Below are 21,271 nucleotides of genomic sequence, written 5' to 3'. Positions count from 1 at the left end.
TAGCGGAATTAAGGGCTCAATATGATCGCACCTCAAGGCTCATGGTTCATTCATTCACTGCACAGCAACGCGCAAATGAATGCTCCCTCAGAATAGCGTGGATATTGGGTCAAAACAAAGTCTTTCAGTGAGGCACCGATTGTCAAAGATTGTATGAGTGCAGTTGCTGAAACTTTGCTTCATGGAAAGCAAAAAGAAGAGGTCTGTCAAAAAATACAGCAAGTCCCCCTGTCAGCATCCACAATTTAAAAAAAAAAGTCTTGAACATGCTCTTATGTTGCTATTTAATGATTCAATTAAATCACTTTTTTAGTTTAATACACCTTTTATAATTTATTTACATTTTTGAATGTTGTAATTATCAGCATGGCTACGTAAAGATACGTCTGTATTTTTTGGGAAAAAAATGAAGCATTAAAAATATTTCCGGACCCGAGATTGTTGTAATTTTTTAATTTTGGACCCAGAGGATTTTTAATTCATGACCCCTGTAATACAGTAATATATAGGTGAGACTGATTAACCAGACCAGATATCAATCCAGCATTCTGTGTATCGACTGTGGTGTGGGAGTATCGATACTTCCCAAGTCCTGCCCACACAATACAAGCCGATCCCCTCGCTTGGGCCACAGTCGAGTGAACTCATCCCAAGTAACCTTCCTTCCACGTGCAGCCATGTAGAGCCGAGTGTTGACATGTAGAGTTGCATTCACAGACGATCCGAACCATGACGTTTGCCATGCTGCGCCCGGTGGCCTCGCGCTTCTATTCCGACCTGAACATTGCGTCCGAGGACGACGACAACCGCAGCGAGAGCGACGACAGCTCGGAGCGACTTTACTGCGGCGGCGGTGTGAAAAGAGCGAGGATCTCTGCGCGCCAAGTGGACGGGGACTCCAGCAGCCCGGTGATGATGAAGCAGCGCAGCGCGGCCAACGCCAGGGAACGCGGTCGGACCCAGAGCGTCAACAGCGCTTTCACGGCACTCAGGACCCTCATTCCCACCGAGCCGGTGGACAGGAAGCTCTCCAAGATCGAGACTTTGCGGCTGGCCTCCAGCTACATTTCCCACCTGGCCAATGTGCTTCTGATCGGGGACGGCTGCGCGGATGGACAGCCGTGCCTCGACGCAGTCCACGCGCAGGCTGCTGGAGACAAGAGCGGCAAGCAGCCGAGGACCATCTGCACTTTCTGCTTGAGCAACCAAAGAAAAGGGGTAAATAAAACAAACAAGCACATTCAAATCCAGTCGAGGGAGCTTTCACAACTAAACCGCGCAATAACTCATTCTTGTGTGCGTAAAAAGCACGTTCAAGGCCTTTGCCTGCTCTGATTGAATGACTGAAATTAGCCCACCTCAACGACACAAAAAAATACAGCAAATTTGACATCTCTTTTATTTGTGGCCAAGCCATGTTTCCGGTACGCTCTATTTGTGGTAGGCAAGGTACGGTCTGCGGGCCAATTTCCGGCCGCACTGTTCTTTGATCCGGCAGTCTGAATATTTACATGCTCGAGAGTTTTGTGATTTCAAGTTCAATTTGAGTTTGTTCCGATAGGTGGATTTGCTCTGCAGTAAAAATTGGGTGGGTCGATGGACACACTGAAAAAAAGTTTCCACCTGAGAACCATAGGTGCTAGTTCCAAATAATGGCTAATTGTGTGTTCAGTATAGAATTACTAAAAAGGGGCTCTAAAGTGACCCCCATGTGAGTACAAGTCAACATTGTGGCACTTTGTCCAACTTTTATTTATCTGTTTGCTTGTTTCTTTATAAGCTTTTCAATTTGCCCCCCATGTGAGTACAAGTCAGCATTGTGGTACTTTGTCAAACTATTATTTATCTGTTTGCTTGTTTCTTTATAAGCTTATCAATTCAATTTCCCCAGCTAGAAATTAAAAATTGTGACTGTACTATTATGTCATTTATCTAAATTTATAATTTGTTGTATCTTAAAAAGTAGCTTTAAAAGGTTTAGTTTACACATGGAATTTTTAATCCTTTCTTTAAAATAATTTTCTTTATTAACTTATTGAATTCACTCCCAGTCCTCACAGTTAAAACATATTTGATGGCAGTAACATCGATTGTAGCCAATTTGTTAATAAGACTATCATAAACACAGTAAGTTTTGTGTTATGCATTCAATATTAATGATAGAGCATTTTACTCTGAACCATGTTTTAAGAAAAGGCAGCCATATATAAAATTGATAAACTAGAGCAGGATCACAGAAGAACAACGACAAAAAGACTTGTATTGCCATACTTAAAGAGTGAACTCCATCTGTTTGTTCTCGAATCAAGGACAGCAGCGAGTGTTTGAAGATGCGCAGACTTGCCCAGCTGCGACTGAGACGCTGACTGAACTGACCAGCAAAGGACAAGAAACCTGAAAACCCTCAAAGACTTTCTCAGGGAAGAGTTACACACGCACGCACAAATGTACAAACACATGCTGGATCCCACATCGGAGCCCACATAGTTCAGTATTTATACTTGACCGAGAAATGTAAACATAAGCTCCTCAAAGATGCAGTGCATTTTTTGGAGACTTATCAGCGTTTGTCATTCTTTGTTTGGAAATAAAAAATAAAGTTTATTTTATCAAAATGTGTTTTTTTCCCCCCATTAAAATTAATGAGTTTTACTGTAATATATAGTCAGACCTTTTGGTTGTGTCTGCCAAATGGTAAATGGTGTTATACTTGTATAGCGCTTTTCCAATGTTTTTGAAAAAATTTTTAGGTAAAATTATTTTCATTAGAAACAACATGATGTATATATGTCTAATTAAAGAGAACGACAAACGTCAAAAAACAAAAAAACGTCACCTTTTATTTGGAAAGCAGTGATCAGCATTTTTGCAATGTCTTGTTTTTAGATAAAATGCTCATGCTTTTGTCCCGATTTGAAAAAAAAATATTGCTGGATTAAGCATTATTCAAAAATATTCACTGCTACCAATTCATTACACACTTTTGAAATAGAAAGTTATCCACAAAGTAAAATAACTGTAGTCTTATTGGGGGGGTGATAGTGTGTGATTCAGTTAATGTGTGTATTTCCCAACACCTACACTCACAACTGAGATTTTGTTTTGCAATTAAGTAAGTAGCACAGCAGAAGTGTGAGGTTTCTGCTGTCATGAGGACAGTGTGTGTTTTTTCTCCTCAATCTCACAATTGGTGTTTTTTTTAAAGTCTGCTGTCGATTAGTCATGGCAAATAGTAGCCCACACTCTGGTCGGAACCCCTAAACACAGCTGTTGGTATGCCAGAGGGATAAATCACTGCCGTGGGCCCGACGGACAGGGAAAGATGGGGTGAGAGGTCACAAGTGAAAGCCTGTTTTCTCGCACTGCAAGCGAGTGACGCAAAATAGTGTTACTTTGTATTTAATTCGTGTAATATGTTTGGTTTAAACTGAAAGTATCAAATCGTTCCTCTGGCAACATCAGTGAAATTAATATACAGTGTTTTTAAAAAGTACATCCATGCCCTCTTCTACAATCTTTTTTTTTCGTGCATAGTTTTACCAATTTAATGCTTAAGGTCATCAAGCCAATGTAACTAATAGAAAAAGATCAAAGATAATCCAAGTAAACATAAAATGCTTTTTAAAAAAAAAAAAAAAAAAAAAAAGGCTTTGATTTATTCAGGGAAGAAATCTATTCAGTGTTACCCTACCCTGTGTGAAGCAGTAACCATGACTTTGTTAATCATTATTTTAACAAACTGACTGGTCATATATTTTGGAAAGCCAAATTCATTCTCACTGGCCACAGCCAAGGCTGATTAAATCTAGAACTCTTTCGTAAAGACATCACTTAAAACTGACAAAATAAAGTCAGCCAAAATAGATCATAAAGATGCAGCAAAATGCACCCATCCAAAGATATTTAATTATAGATAAGAAATCAAATACAGTGCCCTCCATAATTATTGGCACCCCTCGTTAAGATGTGTTTTTTTAGCTTCTAATATATATATATATTTTAATTCAAATAATATGGGACGTTAATGGAAAAAAAGCGAAAAATCCAATCGTCAATACAAGTGCATTTATTCAGTGGGGAAAAAATCCCACATAAAGAAATAATTATTTGACATCAAATAACATGTGTCACAATTATTAGCACCCCTGGTGTTAGTACTTTGTACAACCCCCTTTTGCCAACAAAACAGCACCTAATCTTCTCCTATAATATTTCACAAGCTTGATTTTGTGTCTGGTGAACCATTTCTGTGTAGATTTGGCCATATATTTAGGCTCATTGTCTTGCTGAAAGACCCAGTGACTACCCATCTTCACCTTTCGGGCAGAGGGCAACAGATTTTGATTGAAAATGTCCTGGTATTTCAAAGCATTCATGATGACATGCACCCTAACAAGGTTCCCAGGGCCTTTGGAAGCGAAACAGCCCCACAGCATCACTGACCCACCCCCATACTTCACAGTGGGTATGAGGTGCTTTTCAGCATGCGCATTTTTCATGGCACGCCAGACCCATTTAGAGTGTTTGTTGCCAAAAAGCTCAATCTTGGTCTCATCTGACCAAAGCACACGGTCCCAGTTGAAGCCTGGGACCGTGTGCTTTTGAAGATGGGTTGTCACTGGGTCTTTCAGCAAGACAATGACCCTAAACATATGGCCAAATCTACACAGAAATGGTTCACCACACACAAAATCAAGCTTGTGAAACATTATAGGAGAAGATTAGGTGCTGTTTTGTTGGCAAAGGGGGGTTGTACAAAGTATTAACACCAGGGGTGCTAATAATTGTGACACACATTATTTGATGTCAAATAATTATTTCTTTATATGGGATTTTTTCCCCACTGAATAAATGCACTTGTATTGACGGTTGGATTTTTCTCTTTTTTCCATTAAGGTCCCATATTATTTGAATTAAAAAAAAAAATTTAGAAGCTAAAAAAACACATCTTAACCAGGGGTGCCAATAATTATGGAGGGCACTGTAATTGACATCCATCAATTCAGAAAGAGTTTCAAAGCCATTTCGAAAGCTTTAACACTCCAGTCAACCATGATGAGAAAACATCGAACAATGAGTGGCCAGCCACCAAAAATGACTCTAAGCCAGGGCTGGGCAAACCGGTCCTCGAGGGCCGCAGTGGGTCCTGGTCTTTGTTCCAACTGACCCAGCACAGAGAGTTTAAATAGTTTATCCAATGAGGTTTCAGCAGGAATGAGAAGCACCTGCCAGCAATCGACTGATTGCACTTCAGATTGGTGAAAAGGTGTCCTCTTAATGGGTTGCAACAAAAACCCGCACCCACTGCGGCCCTTTGTGGAATAGTTTGCCCACCCCTGCTCTAAGCGCATACCTTCCAGGACCTCACAAAGGAACCTAAAACAACATCTAAAGAACTGCAAGCCTCCCTTGCTTCGCTTAACACTAGAAAACCCAGCAGAGGCCGACTGTGCCTTTCCCAAGACAAATACTGTACGCCCAATATTCTCCTAATATATCCCCCTTCTCACGACACAAACTCGGCCTGTTTCTGTTTTTCTCAAAGTTTTCACACATTTTCTTGTACTAACGTCAGACACAATGACCACAATTCATGCTCTATGCTCATGATTCAGTCCTTCTAAACTATAGACAGAATTCCTGCTTTACACTCAAATTGCAGTTCTAAAACGCTATTTCAAATCAATGTACACATTTTTTTTCTGTTTTTGTGTGTAGTTTAGGAGAAGTGAGTTAAAAAATGTGTAAAAAGTGCAAAACTCCATAAATACATGTAAATAAATAAATGAGACTATTAGAAGTACCAGAATTCTCTGGGACTTCTAGTGTTAAGGTTGGTGTTCTTACAGTATTATAACAAAGAGGAAGAGGCATGGCATCCATGTTAAAGTTATAGGGTGAACTGAAAAAACTAAAATAAAGGCTAGTCTAGTTTTGCGAGAAAAACAAACTAGAAAAGCACTGAGAGCAGACTGCCGACTAAGCAGCCAAATTCAAAGCATTGCCATATTTGTTACAGCGGGCCTCATATTAAGTATGAAACAAGTTACAGCAAAATTCCCTTTCTGACCTCTGTGAACTCATTACCCAAAAATGTAATTCAGTCTTGCCAACTCCCCAGTTAGCAAAGTAGCTATTGGCTGTCCTAAAAGTCGCTAGAAGTCAGTAGATGACGTCATCTCCTAATTTGCATGATTGGCAATTTGCATGTAATTGTAATGGACGATGTAGGAGTGAGAAAAAGTCACTAGATTTATTGCTAGTTGCTTTTGACAAAAAAAAAAAAAAAAAAAAAAAAAAATGCCAAGAAGCTTTGGAAAGTCACCAGATTTAGCTAGAAAGTCGCAAAGTTGGCAACACTAATTACCTCTTCCGTTTAATATTATAAACATATCCTGCAAGTTTGATCATAATTCCTTTTTCCCTTCTTGATTTATCGCAAAATTATTTTTCTGACCTGTTAGCTTTGACATTCGACTTCACCACTCTAAATTTAATCATCGCTTCAGTTTCATATTACAAACATTTCCTGCGAGTTTGATAATAATCCCTATATTCGTTCTTGAGTTATTTTGAACACAAACATAGAGACAACAAAACAGACGGAACCAAATGCATATCCTCACCCTTCCATAGGTTTTACCTACTGGCAGAGGTAACACACAATCAAATAAACAAACATACTTCCGAAAGAGTATTCTATGGAACGATGAGACTGAAGTTTAACTATTTGTAACGTGCCACAGCATTAAAAAAAAAAACTTACAGTTAAACATGGAAGTGGTAGTTTGATGTTATGAGGCTGCTTTGCTACTTCAGCACCTGGACAACTTGGTGTGATTGATAGAATCACAAATTCTGCTTTTTAGCAGAAAATCCTGAAAGAGAACATTAGGCCATCAGTTGGTGTTTTCAAACTGAAGCGCACTTGTGTTCTGCAGGAGGACATCAAGGACACGCCAGCAAGCTCACTTCAGAATGGCTTAAAGAAAACAAAATTAAGCTTTTGGAGTGGCCTTGTCAAAGTCTGGAGTTGTATCTGATTGAAAGCCATCATGCTCCAAAACCCTCCACTAAAACAATTCTGTGAGGAAGTGTGAGCCAAAATAGCTCCACATTAATGTGAACGTCTCATTACCAGTTACAGATAATGCTTGATTTTCAGTGGTTGCAGCTGAAGATGGTCTGACCAATGATTAATAAGCATATGCAACTTTGTTGGGTGACAATGCAACGAGGCAAGGGAGACCCCAATTAAATAAAACCTTGGCTTCTGTATGCTGAAGTTCTCGTATTAAGATTCAATTTAACTGAGTGAAAATATATATTTAATGTACATTCCTTTATTTTAGAATTTCTATTCGAAAATAGCTTTATTCCAGTTACGTGCCAACTGAGGTTATAAATCATTCCATTAAATTCTGCTGACCCTACATATTCCATTTAGAAAAAGCCACTTTATAGGTATAGACTGTAGCTGAAGCACACTTCTATATTCCATATTCCACTTTAGATCACACCACAAATTTGCTCCTCAGAAGGATAGAGGAAGGCTGACAGGCGGCTGTGAGGAAAGGGAATTCCAGTCGCATGCTGGGGGTCCAAACACTAAACTAAACCTTCCCCCCTCTGCTGTGTCAGGCGAAGTGGAATTTTGTTGCGCTGAGTCCTCCGTGCTCCGAACCCCCTCGAATGGCTCCCCGAGGCTCCCCCCGGCAGGAAGATGTCACCGAGGCACAGGAAGGGAAAACAACGTGCGGCCGACCTCTCTGAGTAACCCTCTGTGCGGCGGGTTTTGGGTCAGCGCCAGTCTTGACATCATCCTGCGCTGGGACCCAGATGTACAGCTCTCTGGTGGGTCTGTTCAGGGCCGGCACCAAATTGTGAGCTGGGGCAAAGTAGGAAGAGTTGCTCATCTGACAAGTTAGGATGTGGATCACACTGACGAGGTTTGGACTTGACTGACTCATGTCCCCAGGAGCACACACAATTACTTGCTAACTGAAAGCCTCGAAGGTTTTGGTGTTAAAACTAATTCATTGGCTGCTTTTGACTTCGAAGACGTCAAATCCATTTGAACTCGAAGGACTGCCGGAAAATGATCTCATTCAAATGGATTGGGATCTATCAATGTCAATCACAGCTAATGATTTAAGGCTGTTCAAACACAAATGTTTTATTAAGTAAAACATTGTAAACAGCTGTAAACATTAGAACGTTTCTGTTGTCCTTTGTGGGGAGCTGAAACAGGTGAATTTGAATTTTTATTCAGTTCAATTGAGAGGGATGATTTCAGACAAGTGTTTACCGTTACAAGTGTGGCCATGGAAAAAAATAAAGTTTCACAAGGCACCATGTCAAATAAACATCCCTAGCTTGTCATGAGGGAGTAAGGAAGGAATGAAATCCCTGATTTCTTATTCTTATAATAAGTTAAGGCACCCACAAATTGCCTGGCACGGCCAGACTGTTCTCCCTGTGGTTTTCAAACACTGAGAGTACAGTCTGGGACCCAGCCCATTAATGGCCTCTCGAGCAAGTACAAAATCAATTGACAAATCAGATTCGTTTATTTGCGTGACGTATTCTTAACGAGCAACGTCACTCTTCCGCGTCGGAAGTCGTCTCCACAACAACACAGATGGCAAACAGGAGAGCCGAGAATATGTTCCAATCCACGGTAAAATCAATTTTAAATTACCAAAAACACATCGACACAAGTCATTGACAACAGTCTGTCTCGCGCTAGCCATGTTGAATGAACTCCGTTCTCCTTGTATGTTTACTTCCGCGCGCAAGTCCCTCGTCTCGCCCGTTGCTGATTGGTCCACTCCGCTGTCTGTTTGCTGTGGCTTGCTCCGCCCTGGAAATTTTATCCGCTTAATGGTGGCCAGACTCAATAGCTGGAACAGCGGTGAGTCTGGAGTACCAGGCTACTCACAAAAGCTATAAGATTAGACAAGGTAAGATATCTTGTATCTTGTAAGATACAGCACAGAACTCTAAAATGCTGGTTAGAATTTACATGTTCAATACACTGGCTAAGACTTTTGGTACATTCCACTATTTCACTGAAATCCTTCATCAGATACATTAAAGAACACTGCTACGCCAGATAACACACACAAAACAATCAGTATCACATTTTAATATGAGAAGTTTTAAGTTTTACCCTAAATATTTTACACTTTTACGTGAAAAGTTACATTTTTCGATTGTTATGATTCTTTTGGTTGTAAATTTTAAGTTTCAAGTTGCAATCAGAAAAGTTTCACATTGTAAAGTGATACGTTTTATGTTGTAATGTGATAAAAGCTTCCCTTTTTATATTTTTAAGTTTGATATCGTAATGTGATAAGCTTCGTGTTATAACGCGATAAGGTTCACCTTTTAACATGATAAGAAATAACTTTCCACGTGATAAGTGTTCATGTTTTTAATGTGATAAGTAATTTTTCACTCTAGTGTGTGATATATTTTTTTCAGGCTGCACCAAATGGTTTTGTTCAAAGATAATTGAATGATGTGGCAACGCTGAGTTCCTAAACAGCTGGAAAGAAGTAGAAGAAAGTAAACATCTCATAGAAGACGTTCGTTCATGGAGTGTGGAGAGGAAAGCTCCAAGACAGCACAAATCACGGCCCTGTCAGTGCAGACTTGAAAATAAAATAGATTATCCAGAAACAGGAAGGATGTACTTTTCCTCCCTGTCATCCTTATAATTCCCACACGGGTGCTCACCTTGAACATGCTGTCGTCTTGCCAGAACGCCTGTTGAACACAAACCTGTACATGGCCACCATCTGACGTCGGCGGCCTTGAATCACGTCTTAGCCCGAGGCCCTTGCATGCTTTGCTTCAACGTTTTAGAACAAGCAAGTCAAACCGACTTTCAGCGGGGGGTCACTTGGGGTGGGTGGGCTGTCTGCAGAGCCCGTTATGTCTCCTCTAAGATTCAGGAACAATTGTTTTCATGCGGCAAAGAATTTGGCAGGGCCCTCTGACAGCGGTTGGATGATGGACGGCCTACAAATCGGATGGGTGGGGGCGTGTACGGCGAGACTCTGCTGGTAAGAGGAAATCCCTGAGATGAAATTACAGAACAATACAGATCGTAACTGTTTTGTTCTACTGTGGACGCCGTCAAACGAGACCCGACCGTTGGTGGTTTATCTATGATCACTGGCTGAGCAATACAATTTGCAACCAACACGTTCATACAGGCACCTCATGTTTCATATACAGTGCTACTGTCAATGGCAGAAAATGAGTTAATAGCATTTCATCCCTATGTGTAAAGTGTATTACAGCACTGTATTTGCAGTGCTGTTGTACGGTGGTACTTATCCGGTCCATCAAAGATCCATAAATCTGTCAAGACAGTAAACATTTGAAGCCTTCATGGGAAAGCCTGAGTGCACAGGACCTGTGGGAGAGGCGGCGGAACCATTGGGATGTTTCATGTCAGCGGACAGAGCAAACAGTCAGCGGATTTCCTCAATCAGAGGCAGGAGAACGTGCGCTCAACAAGCTCACTGACAGAAAAATGGAGACCCAGGCTAGCAGCTGGGCATGCTAACAACCTCTGGGATCGACTTCTGCTCACAACACCCCTCAAGCACGGCCCCATTTCAACACGTGCATGTGCACTCACTCGTTCGCATTTCCGCCACAAATTAAACTGTCAGAGAATTGCAACTTTGATGCTTTTTCAACTCGTATGAAGACCCTGAAGAAGCCATGGCCTAGCAGATATACAGCATCTGCCATTTTATTTGAAATGGACATTTTTGTCAACCAAAAACCAACCTGTTCAAGAGCTACTGTTTGATGGCAGCCTAATTTAAACCAAAAGTACCAATGATTTTCAAAGTGTTAGATGACTACCATAAGTGGTACTTTAGCTCTCTGTAGTGGTACTTGAAAAAAATCACTCAATAAAAAAAAAATGAGACTGACGTTATAAACAGAATTAATTTATGATGATCATTTATACAGCTCTTAAAAAAATCAAATAAACAAAAAAACTTTCCCCCTTCTAATTTACTTTTCATACTTTTCCTTTATAAGTACCTTGCAGTCTTTATATCGGCAGTTTGAACGTAAAATTTAAATACTGAACTACTGTTACATACATTTCCAGTTATTCTTCAAGAATTGTTTTCAAACATTTAAGTAATTTGTTTTCATGAACTTTTGTGTAATATATCTTAATTGAATAATTTTTAATTTACAGTTTAACCATATTTAAGAACAGGGTTCATGTTGAAACAGTGCATTACATTAGAGTAGCTAATAATAATACATTTGCAAATTTTATATAATTAATACTTTTTAAGAATAATACCTCTGTCTCTTTTTTGATGAAAATTTTAACTATATCTTGCTTGTTATTGTATTTTAATGTTGGTCATTTTGGCATCACTTGGAGTTTTTTTTTTTTTTTTTTTTTTAATGGTACTGTATTGTTTTTATGATACAGAGACATTCAGTTGCAAAAAGGCTTTCTATTTGGCAGTATTACATCTAATCTCATGTTGTATTCTTTCTTAATTTTTGAAACAAAAATTCTGTTTCTTGCCGACTTTTGTTGGTATACAGTATATAACCTAGGAAACGTGTTATGTGGGTAGAAACTAGGTAGTAAAGTCAAATTCCCTCAGTTGTCGTCAATGTTTACAGGCAGAAAAAGCTTCCGATGCTCCAATTTCATTCCAACTCCTAAATCATCATCGACTCTATCTGCATTTACTTCAGACCCGTTTTCCAACATCTGCCTCATTTCCACAACAAATTTGGAACACCGTAGTTACAAAATATCATGTCGAGAGTGACACTTTGAACTTTAGTGCTACACTCGAGATCTGGCCTTGCATTCTTCCTGGAGAAACACTCGCAGCTGGGCGTGTGCTCGGAAGAGGCCAATAACTCCTCATTTCCACTCGTGCTTTGTGTAAAAATGTCAGTACATTTTGCATCCTTGTGCCAGCTGCTGCAGAATGAGGTATTGTTTTATGCAGATGGGGAGCTTCATTCTTCTCTATTCCATTAAGCCTGTCAGCTATTAATAACAATATATTGACCTCTTTTGTCAACAAGAGCGACACCTACAAATAATATGCTTGATGAGGGACAATGGGGAGTTCCCTAGGATTGAAAACAACAGGATGAGGCTGCCTCATATACGTGTGGGTGTGTGCGTAAGTACAGTACATGTGTTTTGAAAAGGCTGAGTGTTCACTTGGGAGTACAATTTCAAAGACTGATGTATCATTCACGTTAACAAATTGGTTATGAATAGAATGAGGTCAGGAATCGTCACCTCGAATAAACCCCAGCCTTTAACTTCCTGTTTTCGTTTTAGCACTGACCAAGACACTCTTTCCACATTGTCAAGCCACACAAGTTAAGTAGGGACATTTTTCCTATTAATATGAAACAATACTTCATCAGCTAAATCAGTAGAGTCAAAATAAACAGTACATACAGTGGGGCAAATTAGTATTTAGTCAATCACCAATTGTGCAAGTTCTCCGACTTGAAAAGATTAGAGAGGCCTGTAATTGTCAACATGGGTAAACCTCAACCATGAGAGATAGAATGTGGAAAAACAAACAGAAAATCTCATTGTTTGATTTTTAAAGAATTTATTTCCAAATTAGAGTGGAAAATAAGTATTTGGTCACCTACAAACAAGCAAGATTTCTGGCTGTCAAAGAGGTCTAACTTCTTCTAACGAGGTCTAACGAGGCTCCACGCGTTACCTGTATTAATGGTACCTGTTTTAACTCAAATATCGGTATAAAAGACACCTGTCCACAACCTCAGTCAGTCACTCTCCCAACTCCACTATGCCCAAGACCAAAGAGCTGTCGAAGGACACCAGAGACAAAATTGTACACCTGAACCAGACTGGGAAGACTGAATCTGTGATAGGTAAAACGCTTGGTGTAAAGAAATCAACTGTCGGAGCAATTATTAGAAAATGGAAGACATACAATACCACTGACAATCTCCCTTGATCTGGGGCTCCATGCAAGATCTCCCCCCGTGGCATCAAAATGATAACAAGAACGTTGAGCAAAAATCCCAGAACCACACGGGGGGACCTAGTGAACAACCTAGAGAGCTGGGACCACAGGAACAAAAGTTACTATCAGTAACACAATGCGCCGCCAGGGACTCAAATCCTGCACTGCCAGACGTGTCCCCCTGCTGAAGCCAGTACACGTCCAGGCCCGTCTGCGGTTCGCTAGAGAGCATTTGGATGATCCAGAAGAGGACTGGGAGAATGTGTTATGGTCAGATGAAACCAAAATAAAACTTTTTGGTAGAAACACAGGTTCTCGTGTTTGGAGGAGAAAGAATAATGAATTGCATCCGAAGAACACCATACCCACTGTGAAGCATGGGGGTGGAAACATCATGCTTTGGGGCTATTTTTCTGCTAAGGGACCAGGACGACTGATCTGTGTAAAGGAAAGAATGAATGGGGCCATGTATCGAGAGATTTTGAGTGAAAATCTCCTTCCATCAGCAAGGGCATTGAAGATGAGACGTGGCTGGGTCTTTCAGCATGACAATGATCCCAAACACACAGCCAGGGCAACAAAGGAGTGGCTTCGTAAGAAGTATTTCAAGGGCCTGGAGTGGCTTAGCCAGATCTCAACCCGTTAGAAAATCTGTGGAGGGAGTTGAAAGTCCGTGTTGCCCAACGAAGGCCCCAAAACATCCCTGCTCTAGAGGAGATCTGCATGGAGGAATGGGCCAAAATACCAGCAACAGTGTGTGAAAAGCTTGTGAAGAGTTACAGAAAACGTTTGGCCTCTGATATTGCCAACAAAGGGTACATAACAAAGTATTGAGATGAACTTTTGGTATTGACCAAATATTTATTTTCCACCATGTATTGCAAATAAGTTCTTTAAAAATCAAACAATGTGATTTTCAGTTTTTTTTTTCTTCTCACATTCTGTCTCTCGTGGTTGAGGTTTACCCATGTTGACAATTACAGGCCTCTCTAATATTTTCAAGTGGGAGAACTTGCACAATTAGTGGTTGACTAAATACTTATTTGACCCACTGTACATGCATACATACATACATACATACATACATACATACATACATACATACAGTACATACTAGGGCTGTCAAAATTATCGTGTATATGCGTATATCGCGTAATATTTGACGCAATTAACGCACATGCCCCGCTCAAACATTAAAAACATCAAACATTAAACATTAAAATGACAGCACAGTGAAATGTGTACTTGTTGTGTTTTTCGGAGTTTTTGTCGCTCTCTGCTGGCGCTTGGGTGCGACTGATTTTATAGGCTTCAGCACCCATGAGCATTGTGTAAGTAATTATTGGCATCAACAATGAATTGCGATTAATTGCGATTAGTTACGATTAATTAGTTTTTAAGCTGTAATTAACTCGATTAAAAATATTAATCGTTTGACACCCCTAGTACATATATATATATATATATATATATATATATATACATCAGAGGTTGCACTAGACATTTTCGTTGTCTGTCATTTTGACTGACAGGGTCATAAAAATCCGGTCATAATCTATTTTGACCCGTCACTTAAATTTTTTAAATGATAATAATGACATATTCAATAATATTTAGTTTTCATTCATTTTTAATTAATATTCTGCCCGAACAAGCTTAACAGAGAATCCACACCCTGCCATCACACATCAAGCAGATGAATATGTAACTTTTTCTCCGCAGTGACAAAAACAGCTGACTGTGGCCCCAGTAGGTAGGCTACATATGGAACAATGAAATTAGCAGTTCACCTGCTGTGGCCTGAACGCAGTCTTCCTCCTGGTGCACATGGACTTGAATTGCGTGCCCGCTTGTGCATAATCAAATGTCTCAACTGGGATTGCTGCAAAGGCTATTGTCATGAGGTTTTGGACTTTTGCCTCGGACAGACGACTTCTCATGGCCGTTTTGATGTTGTTCTGGAGGCTGAATCCGCGCTCTGCGGCCACACTCTTTTTTCACCTCTTTTATCAACACCATCGTCGTTTTGGGGCTTTTTGAAGAAACTTCGGACACTCAGTTGCCTTGACATTTTTCCGATTGAGGCCAACAACATCATGCATCAAGAGAGACAATAGCTAATTAATATGCTCACTCGCCACTCTGTGGTCTGGGGTGTGAATTGCAACCTGTCAAAATGACAGATGGACCTCAGTTTTTTCCGTCACCGTTTTAAAAAAGCGGTTAACGACAGAAAATATTCGGTTAATGCGACCCCTGATATACATATACATATACATACATACTGTCATGCCTTCAGTTCTGTTAAGTTTGTGCCCTAGTGTGTCTGCTCGTTGTTATTGCCCATTAGTTTCACCTGTTGTGCCTGCTCCTTGTGTGTTGACCAATCCGCTGCCTCTTGTGTCACCCTCCTGTTCCTCATTGTCTTGTTGCCCCATGTCTGTATTTAAGATCCCGTCTGTGCTTCTTGTGTCATTGTCTGTCACAGCACCTATGTCAGCGTCTTGTCCATGCATGCATGTTACCTGTGTTCCTGGCCTGTTTTACATTGTAATTTGTTTTATTTCCCAGTCTTTTTTGGTATTTCTGAGTTTTGTTTGGACTTTGCCATTTGATCCCTGGTCTTTTGTTGGTACTTTTGTTTCTATTAAAACATTTTTGTGACTACTCCACTCCTGTCTACCTCCCCGATTTTCCCTGCATTTGGGCTCGCCTTGCCTCCACTTCGTGGCAAATACAGTACATATTGTACATGGAGTACACGCCTAAACACACATGCACCTACTCGAAAAATTTGGTTCAACTGCTGATCTGAAAGGATAGCCTATCTCGAAGCAACACTTGCAAATGAGTGGTTGAAAAAGTTCAACATTCACACTGCGCCAACCGAACTTTCCGAGTAGCATCACATGGACAAAAGGCGCACTTATTGATTGGACAAATAGAAGAGGAAATACCTCCCCCCTGGTTAGGGGGAGTGGGTGATGCTGCACGTAATGTAGCGTAGCATTATTTTTACATGTTTAACTGTGTATAGTTTTTTTTTTTTTTTTTGTTACTTTTACTTTGCACTGATAATATAACTGTGTATGTGTCACTTTTTTGTCTACTGTTTTGTGAAGCAGACGTTTGTATGCATGTTGGACCCCCCCCCCCAAAAAAAAAAACAAAACAAACAAACTGTAATGTAGCATAGCATTGCAAGTCGCCGTTCGGCCAGCAGCAAGGTTACCTCCTCGTAACTCAATGCAGAGCAAACTGTAGTATATAACCAAAGGCATAGGGGAAAATTAAATCATGAAAGGTAACCGAATGGTACTCCAAGTCACAAAGGCGCGGGATCGTTCACTTTGTCTGTTGGACTGTTAAATTGTGGTCACTTCCAGGAGAGCGAGACTCATGAAAGGGCCGCCCCAAGAGACTCCGCCTATCTCGGCCAGTCACTCTAACAAGGTATGTTCTGCAACAGCATGCAAAACACAATCGCCACATTGGAGCCCGATTCTGTGTATGAAATGCAACTGGCGCAGCACAACATTTGGCCGTAGCTAATCATTTTTGATCTTGCCATTTTTTATTTTGAATTGGGTCCGTCCTGTACTTTCGCTTTCAAGGGCTCCCTGTACGTACCATCACAGCTAAGAGCATCACACGCCATGCTCTGACGCTGCACATGAAGTAGCAAAAGCGCACCCTGCTCCGGTTGCATTCACAAACGAAGCAGGGTGCGCTTAAAGCGGACTGAAACCCGCAATTTTTGAGCAGACAAGAGTTCGGTTGTTTGGTCCGAACCAGAGCTCAGATGTGCGTTCACATTTACGAAACTAAGCGGACTATCTAAAAACGGACGGAAAACGGACCAAACAGTGGTGATGTGAAAGCGGCCAAAGACTGACTTCTTCAAGACTCAAACCCCTTTTGGAGGTGTTTTGACTTGCACATGTGCCAACTGTGTACAAAACTGAAGCTTTTCAGAGTTTTCTTAATTGTCTGAATTTGTGGGTTTGTGATTACAATAAGCTGAAAATCCTAATCAGAAAAGTTACAACAATTTGTGTAAATTTGCGTGTAACGGCCTAATAAAATTGGTTGGGTTCATCTTTTATATTAAACTGCACAACATTTTTACTTAACATTCTAAGTTTTCAGGTAGTACTGCATATATATTGACACAAATAATAATAGTAAGAATTTAAAATACATATTTATGTGTTTTAGTATTTGTGGTCATTAGATTACTTAAAAATGATGAATAATGAAATAAAGATTTTAATGAAGCAGCCCCAAACAGTACAATTAGAATTAGAATATAACGGCCGTCTATTGCATTTTTGTTTTCTTCCATGAGGTTTAGCGTATGAAGGAGATAAACTGAACTACAGTTCAGTAATTGGGGGGATGATGCACTTGCCCACTAGCCCCACAAGGTGGCGCAACTGGTCTTGTGATATAGTAGAGTCCTTTTTTACACAATAGAATTTTTTTTTTTTTTTTTTAATGTATCCTAAAATGATCGTGGCGGGCATCTAAATACATAGTAATGATAATAATCATGATGATGATGAAATTCAATTTTTTTCTGTAAAATATTGTACCCTATGGAACAGTCAGGAATATTTTACAAGCACAGACCTTTGGTCAAAGTTTAACCTCACTTCAACTCATAATACCAATACATTTTGTCCCGTTTTCTTTCAGCACGTTTTCTTGTATTATACTTTTTTTTGTACAGTACTATTAATGTTTATTAATGTTCAGAAAGAATACATTTAACTTATATGGGTCACTAACATATATTTAAAGGATCAAAATGGAATTTGACGCTACTCGGGCAGAGTGTAAGAATTAAACATTTTGATACTTTACGTCATAAAAAATAGAAACAAACCCAGATAGCAGACCGACGTTGAAAAGATGTTGAAACAACATTCTGCCTTAGATCCTACATCGTTGAATCAGCGTGGACAACGTTGGCAGCAAATGCACCGTTTCTTACAATTTCGCCAACTTTGTCGCGTTGTGTCAGGCAAACCGTTTTATATACAACTTTGATTACAAATGTGGTTAATTCTACTGTAAGACATCTTTGCTGATAAAGGCTCTGAAGAAAAGCAACAGACTTACCTTCAAATATGGCTATCCTATACGAAGCTCTTCCAGTGGCGTTTGTTTGAGGTGATGCGCTGTCTTCCCGCTCAACCACGAACACAACTATTTTTTGACCATAACTCCCCCTCATCCATAATTCGATGACTTTTCAATCATATTTCCCGGTCAATCAAAAATCAACTATTTGTCAACATTATTTCATAAAATGTAAAACAATGTTAACTAGGGTTGTTCCGATCATGTTTTTTTGCTCCCGATCCGATTCCGATCGCTTTAGTTTGAGTATCTGCCGATCCCAATATTTCCCGATCCGACTGCTTTTTTTTTTTGCTCCCGATTCAATTCCAATCATTCCTGATAATTTTTCTCGATCATATACATTTTGGCAATGCATTAAGAAAAAATGAATAAAAGTCGGACGAATATATACATTCAACATACAGTACATAACTACTGTATTTGTTTATTATGACAATAAATCCTCAAGATGGCATTTACATTATTAACATTCTTTCTGTGAGAGGGATCCACGGATAGAAAGACTTGTAATTCTTAAAGGATAAATGTTCATTCATTTTCCATGCCGCTTTTCCTCACGAGGGTCGCGGAGGTACTGGAGCCTATCCCAGCGAACTACGGGCAGTAGGCAGGGGACATCCTGAACTGGTTGCCAGCCAATCACAGGGCACAAGGAGACATACAACCATTCATGCACACACTCATACCTACAGACGATTTAGAGTGTTCAATCAGGCTACCATGCATGTTTTTGGAGGAAACCCACGCAGGCACGGGGAAGAACATGCAAACTCCACACAGGAAGGCCGAAGCCCGGGATTGAACCCTTGATCTCAGAACTGTGAGGCAGACGTGCTAACCACTCAGCCACCGTGCCGCCAAGGATAAATGTGACTTTGTATATTGTGACTAAATATTGCCATTTAGTATATTTGTTGAGATTTCAGTAAATGATACTGTAGCCATTTAACTGTTCTGCCCAAATGCATGATGGGAAGTGCAACCATGACTGTGCGTAGTTGCACCAATTTATATATCTTCTCTGCATTGGGAAATAACATAGGGTTTTAAGATCATCTACTACCTTTCTTCCCCACGTTGCTTCCCACGATATTTCTAATTGTTGAGAGACGGATTGTAAGGCTTTAGCCAATTAAAAAAAGGTTCCAAAGACTGCCAAAATCCTCTCTACTCATTTTACGCTGCTTTTCAGCTCTACATATAGGTAAAACGGCGCCGTTATAGATTGAACGCGACAATGCGTGAGTGGGTCGTGCAGCGCATGCATTAATTGCGTTAAATATATTAACGTGATTAATTAAAAAAAAAATTAATTACCGCCTTTAATGCGAAAAATTTGATAGCCCTACTTTAAGCCAAGACTAAAGACTCTGGATGAGTGTAAGACATTTTGTCTGTAACGTTAAATACAATTAGAAAATGATTTAATTAAAAAAAAAAAAAAAATTAAAAAAAGACATGTCCGATATTTTTTTGCCGATTCCGATACTTTGAAAATGACGTGATCGGACCCGATCGATCGGGACATCTTCAATGTTAACCCAACCATCGCCTGACACACCATAGAACAATGTTGTTTCAACGTCTCTTTCAGGTGTCATCGGTCTTTGCAAAGTTAATTCAACATTGTTTAGTGTCGAAAATTTCAATGTCAACCATACTGATGATTTTGATGGAAAATAAACATTTATTCAGCGTCGGTCTATTATATGGGAAATGAGGCGTTTCCAGCGGAGTTTGTTCGAGGTGAGTTGCTGTCTTCCCGGTCAACCAAGAACACAACTATTTTTCAACCAAAACTCCAGCTAATTAACAATTTAATGACTTTTCAATCATATTTCCCGGTCAATTATAAATCCACTATTTGTCAATATTAGTTCATCAACTATAAAGCAATGTTAACCCAACCATCGCCTGACATACAATAGAACAACGTTGTTTCAACGTCACTGTCATGTGTCATCGGTATTTGCAACATTGATTCAGCATTGTTTATTGTCGAAAATTTCACTGTCAACAATACTGATAATTTTGATGGAAAATCAACATTTATTCAATATCGGTCGGCAATCTGGGAAGCTAGCATTCGTTTAATGTTATTTTAAAAAATCCATAGGTTGAAAACTATAGTTTTAAAGTCAACTTTTGCTGATGGCTAAATCTATTTTGCTCACTGAATGCAACATAGATTTTTCATCTTTAATCAAAGAAATGTATCAGATTGAGTGATTTGTACATGTGCCTTCTTTCAAATTCCAACTTTATTTCTGCACCATTTCAGACAGGGAATACAAAGAGTGTTTTAATTTGTGAAAACAAACAAAACAATCGTAGACATTTGCCTTCCCAAAAACAATAAATATGGTCTTTAGAAAGCTCCAAATATACTGTATTGGCCCGAATATGAGACGGTGTTTTTTGCATTGAAATAAGACTGAAAAAGAGGGGGTCGTCTTATATTCGTGGTCCAGACATTATACCCATTCACGACGCTAGATGGCGCCAGATATCATGGAAGCGATGTTCTGTCATGGTAGATCTCAGCTACTCTCCCCATTCACGACGCTAGATGGCGCCAGATATAATTGAAGCCATGTTCTGTCATGACAGATCTCAGCTACTCTCAAGTTTAACCAGCTTGCATTATTTTATTGCAATGTTTTTCTTTATTCAGATTTGTTTCAAGACTACAGTTACAGTTAGACTTCACTTTGATGGTTAATGCAGTGATTGCAATTTTGTTGTTTTATCACAATAGATTGGTTTATTTACATTTCAAAAACCAGAAGCCATTCATTTACGAATGTGATTGCACTTTAGTTTACATATTTAAATGTTCAGATATTAAGATTTGAATGAGGCAAAATAACACGCTTTTTCTCTCAAATATATTGTTATAATCATTTGTTTCGGATGTACTGTAATTATTTTTTGTATAAAAATTAATTTGGTGTTCAAAAAGTCTTTTTTCAAAGTTGAGTCTTGAAAAAGAGGGTGTCGTCTTATAATCAGGCCCATCTTATATTCGGGCCAATACGGTACTTGAAGCATTTGTTGACCAAAACAGGAAAATAATCACAATTGCATGCTAC

At 39.5% G+C, this 21,271-nt stretch overlaps 1 protein-coding gene across 1 annotated transcript; it reads left to right on the top strand.

Moving 5' to 3' along the window:
• Nucleotides 1–623: 623 nt before the first annotated feature.
• Nucleotides 624–3,935, top strand: tcf15 (transcription factor 15). Its single transcript, XM_057830292.1, has 2 exons — nt 624–1,218; nt 2,310–3,935. The coding sequence occupies exons 1-2, from the start codon at nt 730–732 to the stop codon at nt 2,364–2,366; spliced, it is 546 nt and encodes a 181-aa protein (XP_057686275.1). The 5' UTR covers nt 624–729; the 3' UTR covers nt 2,367–3,935.
• The last annotated feature ends 17,336 nt before the right edge of the window (nt 3,936–21,271 follow it).

This window comes from Corythoichthys intestinalis, chromosome 2 (genome assembly GCF_030265065.1).
Source record: "Corythoichthys intestinalis isolate RoL2023-P3 chromosome 2, ASM3026506v1, whole genome shotgun sequence".
Taxonomy (NCBI): domain Eukaryota; kingdom Metazoa; phylum Chordata; class Actinopteri; order Syngnathiformes; family Syngnathidae; genus Corythoichthys; species Corythoichthys intestinalis.
Note: the sequence above shows the minus strand (reverse complement) of the source record. Positions and strands in the feature narration are given on the sequence as shown.